The following is a 15062-nucleotide window of genomic DNA, read 5'->3' as shown; positions in this document are numbered from 1 at the left end:
TTATGGTCAATGTCTATCTCTGGCCGAGAGCTTGTCGGCTCTAGAGGCGGAAACGTATTTTGGTCCATGCTTGCTCCTTTTGGCCCTTGGCAGATTAGCTTTTCTGCCAAGATTTCCGGCCCCGCCACGGGGAGGCAGGAACAGTGCCCGGTGTGACCAAGCGTAAAGTAGTAAGTGTTAGTAAAAGATATAAGAAAAATAAAGAAAGGTAACTTTTCTTTCTTGCTCTGTACAAGTACTTTTGTAACAGTAGCTGATTTTAAATAAATAAATTTAAGGGCAGGAACTTAATATAACTCTAAATCGCTTTTGGATAATCACACTTTAATCACAGAGAAAACGCTCGATCACAATCGCTTGGCACCCGGGGCCTGAAAATTTCTAGAAGTAAGATCAGGGCTGTAAGGAGGATGATTAAAAAGTCTCCACTTCAAATCATTAATGGCATCTTGGGTTGCATACACTGTATGCAGCCTTACATTGTCATGCAACAGCAGTACCCCACACCTCAATAACCCAATCCATTTTAAGTGAACTCAATGTCTCAGTCCTTTCAAAAGTGCACTATGATGTAGCATTCACAATATCTACTCACCAGGCTTTAGAAAATGCACAAGAGCAGCAGAACAGTTCCAGAAAATAGTCCTCATCACTTTCTATGCTAATGGCATAGTATTGGAATTCCATGTTGGGAGTGAACCAGGATGCTTCCACTGCAGTGTTGCACATCTGGATTTGTGTTAAAAGTGGTGGACCCACAATTCATCCCAAGATTGCATTTCTGACAATGCAGAAGTTAAAAATGATGTCTCTCACCAAAGCAAGCAACTAATGTCTTTTTATGCAGCAGGTTTTTAGAACTGGGTGAACTGATGGAACATATGTACAAATGCTTTTGATGATCGTGCTGATTTTTTTTAAGTATAAATCATTTATTATACTGAATATATTTTTTGGGTTAATTTTTCCTAGAACATTATAAATTGGCATGATACAAAGTTAAATTCATATAACTAGATATAAATTCATATAGCTAGATTTATATCATCGGCATCATAAATTTTTAATGAATGTTTAAAATTACTAAGAGATATATTAGTAGCCTTGGCTAGCAAAATCACAGCTTATGCCATTGTTTATTACTTCTTGATTGCTCAACATTGTTTAACACGGTGATCATGTTTATAGTTCCAGGAAATAACCCTTTAAATCTCACTATAACAAGCATCGAATCTGATTAAAAAATATAAAACTTTACACACAGACACACACACAATTCATATATAAAATAATGCTCAAAGATACTAACCTTTAATACATGATCTAGTGGTCTGTCTTTCTGAACACACATATGAAATGTGTGTGCAAGATTAAAAAGTGCATGTAGCTGTAAAAAAAAACCAAAAAACTTTTAATTTAAAAAAATTCTATAAATATCTGAGACAAACCAGCAAAAGAGCATCTTTCCTCTAACTTATATATTTAATGATCATATTTGTGTCTACTCTTTCTACCATGGTATGTAGATGAGTCAGTTTTTGACTAGTCTATTTCTAATTTAACCCTAGGTTGCACACATTCAAGATTTAATTCTAAGTTAGAGGAAAAGCACTTTTAACCCACATGATTACGTTTATTTTGTGTTAAGTTTATTGAAACAATTATATAGTGGTATGGAAAATTAACAGTAAATGTTCAACTTAGTGCTATATATTAAACAAATTACAAAATTTTCAATCTAGATAAAAATGTCAAAAATTTAACATTAGATCCACTTTTGAATTCTAAATACTTAAATATAAAACCTACTTATGTACTAAATTTATATTGCCTTAGAATTTTAAACTAATATTAAATGTGCTCTCACACAGACACAAAGCAGCAATGAAAGAATGGGCAAAGCAGCAATAAAAGAATGGATGGGGTACCTATTCTTCTAAAGTATTAGAAAGTTAATGTTGAGTGCATTTTTTAAAAATTAAATTAACAAAAAACATTGTTACACTAGGTCTGTCTTTAAATTTCTTAATCCTCTAGCATAGCGTTTCCCAAACTGAGGTCCACAGACTCCTGGAACTGGTCAAATTATCTGTTCTATGTATAGCAAATTGATGATAAATAAAGTTATTATTATATATTTATGTAAAAATAAGAATAAAGTTGAGTTGTTTTAAATATAAAACTCTGAATTTTCTTTTCAGAAAACCCAGTGTTCATACATAGATACACAAACTTTTTTTGATTTTTGAAGGGGTTCGTAAACTTTTTTTGATTTTCGAATGGGTCCGTGAACTTTTGATTTTTGAAAGGGTCTGTAGATCTCAGTAGTTTGGGAACCACCACATACAACTTTTATGCCAAGTTTGATATTAGTAATCACTGAAAGTCATCATCACGTGAAGGCTTTAAAAATTTTTACGAGGAGACAATTCTGTGTTGAATTTAACTGAATAGCATATTGAATAGGGTAAATTAAAGTAAATTACATAATTAAAATAGCTTAAGACTGATTACACTGAGCACTTGAAATATAAAAAGGCCAAGTCAAACTTTGTAATTTATGCAAGTTCTCTGTGAGAAGTTCTTATCTTTAATAACGAAACAGGCCTACGCGCTCTGGATTCATTAAGAAATTTATTATAGTTACACACAGAGCGTACAAATAAAGAAGAAATATATGAGCTTTCGGCTATATGGTAGCCTTCATCAGAATTAAAAATACATGAATGGCAGTTGGAATGGAGATGTGCACTGCCAGGTGCGTGAGACGCGAGGTTTAATTGTTTGTTGACGTTTGTGGCTGTGACGCATGATGACGTGGCCAGCGTTTGTCCAATGATAGAACTACTGACTCTGTGATCGGGTTGACTTGGCAACCACTGTTCCTGTTCAAGGATTTATCCGAAGATTTTATATTTAACGATTCCAACCAGGTACGCTTTAGGTAATGGTGGGATCTGTCTACCACCACGACATCGCGGTGTGGGTCGATGTCGTGGTGGGTTGTCCAGACATGTTCGGCGATAGCTGAGTGTTCTACATCCGCTAAACGGATCGCTCTTTTGTGCTCCGAGAGACGTTTCTCGAGTCGACGTCCAGTCTCTCCAAAGTAGCAGCTAGTGCAGTCACGGCAAGAGATGCGGTAGACCAAACCGCTCTGCAGAAGGGTGGGGACAGGTGTTTTCACGTTGGAAATGAAAGAACGCAGTTTCTTGCCTGGGAGTTGGATGCACTTTATCCCGTGTGTTCTTAGGATTCTACCGATCTGTTGTGACAGGTTGGGGTAGTATGGGATAAATGCCCTCGTGGATGGCTCGTCACTGTTGGTGTTGTAGCTGGTCGTCACGATGTCACGTGTCTGTAGATCACACCTGTCGAGGACGTCAATGGGGTAGCCACACCTCGTAAGGTCTACTTTGACCCTGGTGATCTCTTTGCGTCTTTCATCAGCGGAGCTGGAGTGTGTCCAGGCGCGAGTAAGCAAGGTTCGGGCCGTGGAGAGGAGGTGGCCTCGCGCGTGTGCTGACCGGAAGTTGGTAAACTGGCCAGCACACATGGGCTTACGATAAACTGTAGTCCTCAGGTATGTGCCTTCACGTCGGACAAGTGTATCTAGGTATGGTAAAGAGTTGTTCGACTCCAGCTCAATCGTGAATTTTATGAAGGGCGATAGTGAGTTGAGGTATGATAGAAGTCGCTGACCTGAGTCTCTTGGCAACCACTGTTCCTTGAACAGGAACAGTGGTTGCCAAGTCAACCCGATCACAGAGTCAGTAGTTCTATCATTGGACAAACGCTGGCCACGTCATCATGCGTCACAGCCACAAACGTCAACAAACAATTAAACCTCGCGTCTCACGCACCTGGCAGTGCACATCTCCATTCCAACTGCCATTCATGTATTTTTAATTCTGATGAAGGCTACCATATAGCCGAAAGCTCATATATTTCTTCTTTATTTGTACGCTCTGTGTGTAACTATAATAAATTTCTTAGTTCTTATCTTTCTATAATTGTCATATAAATATGTACAAATTCTTGTGCAACTGGCAAAGTTGTTTATAGTTATAATGGTGGTTACTTACATAAGCAATCTCAACTGATTAAACACATATTTATGAAATCCAGGTCTGCCTGAAGCTTATGACAGATATAAGCTAGTCTGTAATCAAGTCACAAAGGAGGTTAGGCAGGCGAAGGCAGATTATGAGAAATCTTTGGCAAAGGACACAAAGAAAAACAGCAAAGAGTTCTTTTTTTCTTATGTAAACTCTAGAAGGAGGGGGATGAATCAGATTGGTCCACTTAACATAGATGGTTCGACTATTCATGATCCTGCTCAAGTAGCTGATAAATTTAATGAGTATTTTGCATCTACGTTCACACACGAGGAGTTATTCAAGGAGGGGAATGCCAGAAGTTTATCAAACTCTAACAGAGAGCTAAGTGATTTTGTGATAACTGAGAGCAAAGTGGAGGAGAAATTGTTGAAGTTAAACATAAGAAAGGCACCTGGGGCAGATGGAATCTATCCAGTTATAATGAAGGAGGCAGCAAGGGAAGTAAGCAAATCATTAGCCATAATTATGAGAGTATCCTTAGAGTCAGGGGAGATCCTCATGGACTGGATGAAGATGTGCAAATATATCCCCATTTCACAAAGGGGGTTTCAAAGGGTGACACAAATAATTACAGACCTGTTAGTTTAACTTCTGTTCCCGGGGAAAATAATGGAGTCACTGGTTAAAGAGGTGATACTGGATCATCTAGACAAGACAGCAGCAATAGTTCAGGCACAACATAGGTTTGTTAAGGGGAAGTCTTGTCTGACCAATTTGATTGGATACTATGATGTAGTCACAAAGGAAATGGATGCTAAAAATTATTTTGATATCATATACAGTGGATTCCAGTTATTTGGGCCACTGGTTAATCGGGGCAGCCGTTTATCTGGGGCAAATCTTAAAAAACAGAAACCAATCAAGAAAATAGCCAGGGTTTGCTTCGCTTAATTGGGACAGCATGCCGTTTAATTGGGGCAGGAGACCACAGCACTGGAGATTACCCTACGATTGTCTCCGACAGTACCATGTGGTTCGGTCGAAATTCTGGAGGTCACAACCATAAAACAAAAACAATTAGCAGTCACCTGTTTATTGGGCTTTTCTGTTAGTGCAATCTATCATAAATGGACAGTAAACTCGATCTTGCTGAATTTGCGATAATACTGACAGCTGGAATTCTGTGGGTTATTATGGTGAAATGTGTTTACACTTCCATGAAATCTTCAATCATATAAAAAAATTACTTTTCAGATCTTCTCTTCATTCGTATTTTTAAAGCTTTGTAACTCGTTACTCAGTTCTCAATTGCACGTATCGTGTTACTTGCAATTTGTGTGTGCCATGTTCTTTGTTATTGATTGCTTATCTTTTTACTGTTTTAAATTTTAACCCCCACCCACAAATGTCAGTGAACAGAAATGTCAACTAGTTCGTATGTACATATTACAGTACATATTAATTATTCTGATTATCACGTATATTCTTACAATTTTCACGTATCATTTAATTTTTTAATTGGTAAGGTAATAAAGGGTAAATTTGTGCTTAATATATCTTTGCTTTTATAGCCTGTGGATAATATTCCTTCTATTTTCGCTAATTAGAATCGCTGTTTAATAGAATTAAAATTCAATTCATAAACGTGATCACAATGGCCGGCGCTTACTGCACATCGTATAGTGAATGGTACTTTACTATGTTGAGTTCGTCGTAACATGATTTGATTGTACACGAAACTAATTGTAAAGGGGGGGGGTCATTGTATTTTTAAATATTTACATGAAACTTCAGATAATTGGGGCAGCCGCTTAATCGGGCCAAAATGCACTAGTCCCGATGTGTCCCAAATAACTGGAATGGACTGTACTTGGATTTCAGGAAAGCTTTTGATACTGTTGCACGTGGAAGACTGCTGTACAAATTGGAGCGGTATGGCATTAAGGGCAAGTTACTACAATGGATAAAGGGATGGTTGAGTGGGAGACAGCAGAGAGTGGTAATAAATGGACACTATTCTACATGGACTAATGTTATTAGCAGAGTGCCTCAGGGTTCGGTGCTGGGCCCATTGTTGTTTAGTGTATTTATCAATGATATCGATGAAGGTATATCAGGCTTAATGTAGAAGTTTGCAGATGATACAAAGGTTAGCAGGATTGTTAATGACACTAAAGACAGTATGCTACTGCAACAGGATCTAGAAAAGTTAGGCAGATGGACTGAGAAGTGGCAACTGAAGTTTAACATTGATAAATGCAAAGTACTGCATATAGGTAGTAGTAATCCAAGAGAAACGTACCAACTCTGTGGTGTGACACTCAGGGAGGTGGAGAATGAAAAAGACCTGTGGGTAATTGTGCAGTCAGATATGAATTTTGCTAGCAGAGACAAGGAGGTGATTATCCCTTTGTATAAGGCAATGATGAGCCACACCTTGAGTACTGTGTACAGGTCTGGAGGCCTCATTTTAGGAAGGATGTAGAGTTGCTAGAACGAGTACAGAGAAGGGCAACAAGATTGGTGAGAGGAACAAAGGGGTATGCATATGAAGAAAGGCTTAAGTCCTGCAAGTTGCAGCATCTGGAGACTAGGCACCTGCAAGGTGATCTGATTGAGGTGTATAAGGCCTTTGAATGGTTCGAGCAGGCTCAATGCTGACGGGATACTTCCACTTGCTCAGACTAAGAACCTGAGGGAGCATAGATTCAAATTGAGGAAAGACAGTTGTAGTATAGATGAACGGAAGTTTGCCTTTAGCTAACGGGTAGTTGATTGCTGGAACAGACTTCCATCTGTTGTTGTGTAAGTTGATAGCTTAAATAAATTTAAGTCTGAACTAGACAAACATTTGGAGTGACCGGATGGGTGAAATGGGAAGGTTTTTTTTTTTTTTTTGCTGATGCTGTATAAGCTTGCTTTCTTGCATCATATGCCTCAACTAATGCTAATGAGAGAACTGAAGGATATTCTTTTTACCCCCTACAATACCTGGATTTCAACAATAAGTTCAATCAATCAATATTGCTTATATGCAAAATCACCATTAGCACTATAAACAATTTCACAAGAATGTGTATAAACTGAGTAGTCACTTTATTAGGTAAACCAATCTTTTTCATGAAATTATAAGAGTGGAGCACTCCTTCAGTAATAGCATCACATGGCTGTACTATGCAGTAAAGCCCACGAGCAAATATTTAGGGATACTGTATATGTGCAATCAGTGCGAGAATGGGCAAGATGAAAGACTTGAGTGCCCTTGAATGTGGCACAGTATGAGTATTTTGGAAACTGCAACCCTGCCAGGGTTTTCACGTTATCACTGTGTATTGAGATTGGTTTCAATTATCAAATAACATTCAGACAACGACAATCCTGTGGTCAGAAACAGTTTTGGTTACCACACCAGTAACCAAAGAGGCATTTCAGAATGCACAACTCCTCATACTTTACAACAGATGGGGTACCCTAGCTGACAACCAAACTGGATAATTAAAAATTGGAAAAACATTGCCATGTCTGAAAAATGTACTGTTTTTACTGATTTGAGCACCAGAATATGGTGAAAACAGCAAGGGTCTGTGGCCCTATGACCTATCTACATGTTAACAATGCAGGCTGGTGGTGGTTTAGTGGTGTGGGGAGCATTTTCATGGTACACAATGGGCTCCTTTGATTCCAGTGGAGCAACGTTTCAATACCACAGGTTATCTGGAATTTGTCCCCAATGAGTTGCATCCCATCATAGCTGCAGTATATTCATCTGTGAATGGGTTCTTCCAACAGGATAATGCACCATTTCACAAGGTCAGAATCATACAGAACTGGTTCCAAGAATCCAAGTGAATTCAGCCTGCTGCGGTGGATCCCAGTCACCTGATCCCAATCCAATGGAGCACCTATGGGATGAGATGGAACGAACTCTTTGCAATAGAGATCTGCAAACATCCAATTTGCAACAACTGTGGAAAGCAACCAAGTTGACACAGACTAGCATCCCTGTGGCACATTTTTGACACCTCATTTAGGTCATGTCATGACAAATCCAGGCAGTTCTGAGGACCTCTCACTATTATAGTAGTAGTAGTAATGGAAGCATGTGATGCAAGAAAGCAAATGTATGAGCTTATGTAGCATCAGCCAAAAAAAAGGGGGGGGGGGAAATCCACACATCCATTCCCTCTAAAAGTTTGTCCAGTTTCTCCTTGAATTTATTTAAGTTATCAACTTCCACAACAGATGGAAGTTTGTTCCGGCAATTAACCACCCGCTGGCTAAAGGCAAATTTCCGCACATCTATTCTACAACTGTCTTTCCTCAATTTGAATTTATGCCCCTTCAGGTTCGTAATCCGGGCAAGAAAGTGGAAGAATCCCGCTAGAATTCAGCGTGCTCAACCCATTCAAGGCATAGTCTCCAGCCACTGCAATTTGCAGAACTTAAGTCTTTCTTGGTAAGAGGACCCCTTTGTAAGGCTCATCAATCTTGTTGCCTTTCTCTGTACATGCTCGAGCAACTCTACATCCTTCCTAAAATGAGGCCTCCAGACCTGTACACAGTACTCAAGGCGTAGCCCGACCAATTGCCTTATACAAATGGATAATCACCTCCGTTTCCCTATTAGCAAAATTCCTGTATATCATTGCTCAGAAAATTTCATATCTGACTGCATAATTACTCCCAGATCTTTTTCATTTTCTACCACCCTAAGTGTAGTACCACACAGTTGGTACATTTCTCTGGGGTTATTTCTACCCATATGCAGTACTTTGCATTTGTCAATGTTAAACTTCAGTTGCCACTTCTCAGCCCATCTGCCCAAATTTTCTAGATCTTGTTGCAGGTGAGCTTAATAAAGTGACTGCTGTGTACCTATAGCTATTGTAGAAAAATGAGTTTTCACAAATTATGTAAATCATGAAGTTCAAATTGTCCTTTTACATACCGCATGCAGAGTAATTACTGTAATTAACAAATACAGTGACACTGGTTCCTGCAGTAAAAAAAAAATAATAATAATAAATAAATAAAAGCACCAAACAAAGTCATTATAAACTGGCAATTATGAAGATGTGATGCCAACTCTGTAATAGTTTACCTATACCTATAAAAGCTACTTTCATTGTACACATTATACTGGTGCCATAATACAAAAAATTATATAATTAAAAAAGTATTTTTAATTATATAATTTCATATAACATTCTAGTTAACAGGAGCATATTTTTACTTATTTTTTATTCTTTCATTGGCCTGAACAATAGTAACAGTGGATGACCTTAAAAAAATCTTTAAAAGAAGTTTTAGTAACTAAAAATATGAGGCAGAGGAATTGAACTTCCAAGAATAATTCAATAAAAATAAAATTTAAATTGAACAAGGAGATTGAATGTCTCTTCATTGTGAAAATTTGGATAATTTACAAAGATAGAATTATTATTGTTGCTTTCATTGCTGTCACATTTTTTAGTAAGATAATCTACTTATAATTACACATAATATGACATTATTACTTTATATTCCCATTCTTTCTAAATCTAGTTAAACATGTGAAATACATAAGATTACATAACATTGATGACCGACTTTGGATTACATTAACATGCAGTGAACTGTTGATTTCTAGAATTTGGCTTCTTGGTAACTCCTGTGAATTTTTGTTATTTGGGATTGTTTCTAAGGTTATATGTTTTAATTGATTGCATTCTAAAGCATGGTGGAGTGAAGTTGGCATTTTATGTTTTGTAATGCATACACATTTACTGTGCTCTTTTACTTTGGCATTCTTGATGTGATGAACTGGGCCTCTGAGATTATAGGATTCATTTAATTGTCATTCATGCTGAGGGAAATGGACCATAATCTGCCACGCTGGTCCAGTGCGGGTTGGCAGATCGACCATATTCAGCAGTCAGGGGCTTGAACCCCGGTCTACTCAAAGAGCGTGTGCTACTGCACTCCCGCTCCTGCCCACTCGGCTACGGAGGCCCCCAGCATGAATTGTTGAGGAGGCTTCCATCCTGCAGTGGGTTGATAATGGCTGCACTTGTACTTTTTTTTTTTTTTTTTTTACTTTTTTAATTGTCATTTAATGGTTTTCCTACACCATGTGTATTGTGCAAGAAAACTTCCAAATTGGCATCAAACTGCTTTATGCCTGTAAAGCAGTTTTTGTGTATTTTTAGTTTAAGTCAATTCAGAAGTTATTCCAGGTTTAAAACTTACCATACCAAGACAGTAATTTCTTTCAGAAATGATAGAAATTAATGATAGTTTATTTCAGTGCTTCCTTTCTTGAAATTTTTCTTTCTTAGATTCCACAAGTAGCATATTAACTTTTCACATAAGACACACTTATCACACATCATGCAGGAAGGTTCTTCACACAGTTATAGTTGATCTGAAATCAAATTTTGTGAAGTTATAAATCTCTAAGGCTACAACTATGAAATCACAACTGGACTCTCTTGATTTTAGCTGTGATATACTGATAGAAATCAGCTGCAATTTCATAAATTACAGTCAGAGATTAACTTCACAAAATTTGATCGGTAGTCACCATAACTGTAGGGAAAACATGTTTAGCTGAAACAGGAGATTGTTTAAGATAAATTTATAACCACATTTGTAAAGTTTTATTAGAAACTGAACTTTTTTGCCTGCTATTCCAGGTATTCATGTTGCTATAAAAAAAAAAAAAACTTGGAAATATGGCTACAATCCCGAATATTCCCATACATGTGGATTTTTTTAACCTTTATAAAATAACTGTGTCAGTGAGCAAAATCCTACAAAAGAAAATGATCTCCTATAGTTACCTGATCTCTATGGAAGTTATCGACACTAACAATGTGTTGTCCTTGAAGTCCATGATGAATAGATGTGAAAGGTTGGAAAGCACTTGGTAATGGGGTGTTAATTGATAAAAACAAATCTGAAGGGCGACTTAAATTGCCATGTACATCGACAGCCTGTTGTTCTTTAAGACGATCTTTATCTGGTAGTTGCTGGACGTGGTTTGAATCTAAAATTAAACTTTTATTTAGTAGTTGGCAAAATATACAGCTACAGTTTGGCTATACTGCTGTACACATTAATATTTCTGTTAGAATTTATAGTTACTAAATTCAACATTTTTAAAACATGTAATATTTACTTTACATAACTTTCAACAAAAATATTTTTGCTTATTTTAATTACCTCAAACTCTCTGGTAATTTGTTTTATAATAAGAAATGACAATCATGCACTTTTTTAAAAATTTATTTCAAATAACAAATAGGAACAAGCAATTAGCACAAAACTTGGTTTTGGCAACACAAAGCAGAAAAAAAATAAAAAATTATAATAAAATCACTAATACATAATAAGTAAAATAAGCAAATGGCTTCTAGCAAGCAAAAGAATTCTGTTAAAAAAAGGTTATTTCAAAATGTCATGGATTTGAAAATGGCTTTCTCCAGATAATTTTCCAGCTCTTGCAAACTATTCGCATTTGATAAGATGGGTTCTATATTAAAAAAAAAAAAAAAAAAATCCCTTTTCTTTTCTCTTTCCAATGTCAGTATGACCCAACAAGTTTACTGCTAATATATAATGAACAAGCACATGCACATATACAAAATTGAGCAATCACATATTTGCTTATCACACAAATTGAAAGTCTTGCTAACAAATGGCTATAATACTTGCAGTTTTAGCATCTAGTATTAGCACAACAAAAGCAAAACTGTGGATTACATAACAGACAAATAAAAGTAAAGGTAAGGAGGAAATTAACATGTCATATCAAAATAAAGGATCAGCAGCACAAACCAAATGACGAAACAGTGCATGTGGGAGATTGACACAAAATCAGTCACAAAAACTTACTCTTTCCTGATATATGGAAAGGAATGACACCACCAGGTACTGATAAACTATACCCCTTAGTTGGTTCAACCTTACCAGAGCCATATCTTTTTATTCTTCCTTGAATATCATGAAGCTGCCATAAATGATGATACTTTTCTTTTATCTCTATGTGTAAAGCCAAAAGATAATACAGTTAGGAAAATCTAAAATACTTTTTCTTTCTTTTTCTTTTAAGTTTTAAAATATTAATGTTTTCTAAAGTTTGTAGAGCAGTATGGATAAATTTGTATTAGTTTAAGTTTCTTAATAAACAGCTTAATATAAGACAACCAAGGGACAGAAATGATATTAATAAACAATTTTAATTATTCAAATAAATATACTTACCAAATTTAGAACAATTAACAAGTGTTCTAGCAAAGAATTTTGTTGGGGAAAAGAAAAGATAAAAACCCTTCTTGGAGGGAAAAAGTTCAATGATAAAAATTAAAGACAAATGAGAATAAATCACAGGGAATGTTTAAAATATAGGATTTCTTTGTGAAAGGTGCTGAACTGATCTTACTCTAATAATATTTATTAGTCCACTTATATTATAATTTCTCTCAAATTCATAGAGAAAACTTTTTCTAGTCTTTTCAGATACTTGCATATAAAAATATATAAATAACATAAAAAATAATTGAACAGATTAAAATTTCTACATGTTTAATATTTTTTATGGTAGTGAATAACAAGGAGGATAACATCTAAATAATTATGAAAAGAATCATTAATAAGTTGATAAATCTGTACATAAATCAGCCTTACTTGAAAAGGCTGCAATAGGCAAATAAAAATAAAGGCCCCAATAGGCTCAGGCACAAATTCTATTGTATCACAATGGAATTTGTACCTGAGCCCTTCCAAACAAGAAACACAGCAGCTGTGAATAAGAAAATGAATAACATCTAAATAGTTTTAGTTTTGGAAAGAATCATTAATAAGTTGAGATATATATATATATATATATATATATATATAGATATATAACTAAACCCTACTTGAAGGGATATCAACAATATATCACAGTGGGATTTGTACCTTGACAAACAAGTAACATGGTCCACTGAGTTTTTTTTTTTTTTTTTTGATGAAAAATAACATTTTTATTGCCATAAAAAGTAAAAATAATAAAGTAAAAATTATTAAAAAAATTTCAAAGGATAATTTTCATTACAAACATTTAATTAAGTAGAGAAACAGAAAGTTCATTTCAATAAACTTTAGGCAGATAATTTTCAAATGGCTCCTTGGTTTTAATTTTATAGAGCAGGACCTTGTTTCGTTGTTTCAGATGATCATTTATGAACCCAAATCCTGCTTTTTAGTTGCAAGTTTTTAAGCTTGCCAGTTGGGCAGACCAGGTTTCCCCAAACTACAACCCACATAGACTTTTGACTAATACTGTGCAGTTCTCAGTCCTCTCAAATAAAATAGCATGATTAAGTACTGAAGAGTTTTTTTTTTGCTCCTAATTTCCCAAAGGACATTGTTGGCTACCATGTGTGAGGGAAATTTGTAAGTCTTTTACTTCAAAGTACTACATGAGCACAGTTTTCTCAATGGTAGACATACAAATTTTTTATTTTTTCATTTATACAAAGAAAAAGGAATTTGCCTTCTGTAATTAAAAAAAAGTAAAGTGTATTTTATTTATGGTCACCATAAAAGAAAAGCTTTTGATTATGACTTTTTCTTAAATTAACCGTTTCACAAGCAAGTTTCCTGAACATATGAGGGCTTCCTGTAATGAGTTTGACAGACATTGGCTCTGTAGAGTGAGTTTATAAAATTTAAGTTTTGTAAATATTGTAAATGCTTTCAAATATTAGTTTCTTCTTATTTTGACTTGACTTCACATCATTAAAGTAAAATTGTCAAAAATGAAAAACAGAATTTAAAAAATCTTAAAAAATTCATTTTTATTTTATTTATTTATTTTATTATTATTTTTTATTTTTTGTGAGGCAATAATAGCCTCGACACCTATTTATGTACAGTATCACTTAATTCGATTTCAATTTCTGAATCTGAATTCCAGAGAACGTCAGCTTTTGTAAGCCAATATTGAACACCAATGGCTAGCAAGTGTGATTTCCATGTCTGATTTTTAAAGCTATTTGCTGCCATCTATTAAAACTGACTGTTATTAGTTAGAAACACTGATGATAGACGGAAGCATGTACTGGAAAAATTAGGATAATTCATACATAAAAGGGCACAATTTGAAATGCACTTGATATGTCGTTCAAAAATGTAGATGGAGCCTCTACACATGAAAAACATAGCTCAACATGTTCACTCCTGAAAGGGTTAAACTATAAAAGTCTGAAAATTTCAGAAGTTCCCTCCAAAACATGTGCTGCTTTACACATTGAATAATAATAGATTATTTTTCAGATTAAAACTTTAATTTTGGAATTAGGTTATCAAATAAATATATTTGATATTGGTACAGTCATAAAGCATATGATAGTTGCTATAGGAGACATGCACTATCCACTGCATAATAGTTGATTTCATATATATTAAACTAAAGTTTTATTTTATTTTCTAATATATATAATTAGTTTTAATTCATTTTATTTACTTTTAAAACCACACACACTCCCTAGAGAAAGTTGAATGAATACACATGCTGAGTAAGAAATGAAAGTTAAAAACTTATAGTAGATAGCTAGCTGTATAAATACAATTAATATGATATATTGAACAATATAAAATTATATCTATGTCAATATATATGGCACTTATTGCAATTTCTATGCTAATTTTTCAGTCTGAAAATAGGTGCATGGCAATTATGCATGAAATTTTCCAAATGCCGTAAATACTGTTGTGACAGTCTATATTCTCTAACAAGACAGCAGTAAAAAACAATTCTTAAATACTGCATGCTGCATAATGACCATTGCTGTTCATAAAGTCTGTTGCTCTATCATATGCAAGGGATTTTGCTTAACCTTATAGCAGGCATGTTAAAAAAATTCAAGAGTGGTCATGTTAATTTAAGTTACCTTCATAGGCCATTTAGCTTTTTTGGAATGAAAGATAAGAAATAGCTAAACTGGTTCACTTGAAAATCTTATTCTGATGCTATAG

The 15062-nt window shown here is 35.1% G+C and overlaps 1 protein-coding gene across 1 annotated transcript in view; it reads right to left on the bottom strand.

Annotated features, from left to right (window-relative positions):
- The window catches only part of r (carbamoyl-phosphate synthetase 2, aspartate transcarbamylase, and dihydroorotase rudimentary), a 353839-nt gene that overhangs the window by 52583 nt on the left and 286194 nt on the right, over positions 1-15062 (bottom strand). The window contains exons 38-40 of the mRNA XM_090372656.1: positions 11937-12083; positions 10883-11088; positions 1310-1387 (exon numbers count right to left, since the gene is read on the bottom strand). Coding sequence (XP_090228782.1) covers positions 1310-1387; positions 10883-11088; positions 11937-12083 — 431 coding nt within the window. The remainder of the gene's footprint in view (positions 1-1309; positions 1388-10882; positions 11089-11936; positions 12084-15062) is intronic.

This window comes from Mastigoproctus giganteus, chromosome 4, assembly GCF_048544385.1.
Source record: "Mastigoproctus giganteus isolate SK-2022 chromosome 4, ASM4854438v1, whole genome shotgun sequence".
NCBI lineage: Eukaryota > Metazoa > Arthropoda > Arachnida > Uropygi > Thelyphonidae > Mastigoproctus > Mastigoproctus giganteus.
The sequence above is the reverse complement of the archived record's forward strand: the minus strand, read 5'-3'. Positions and strand labels throughout refer to the sequence as shown.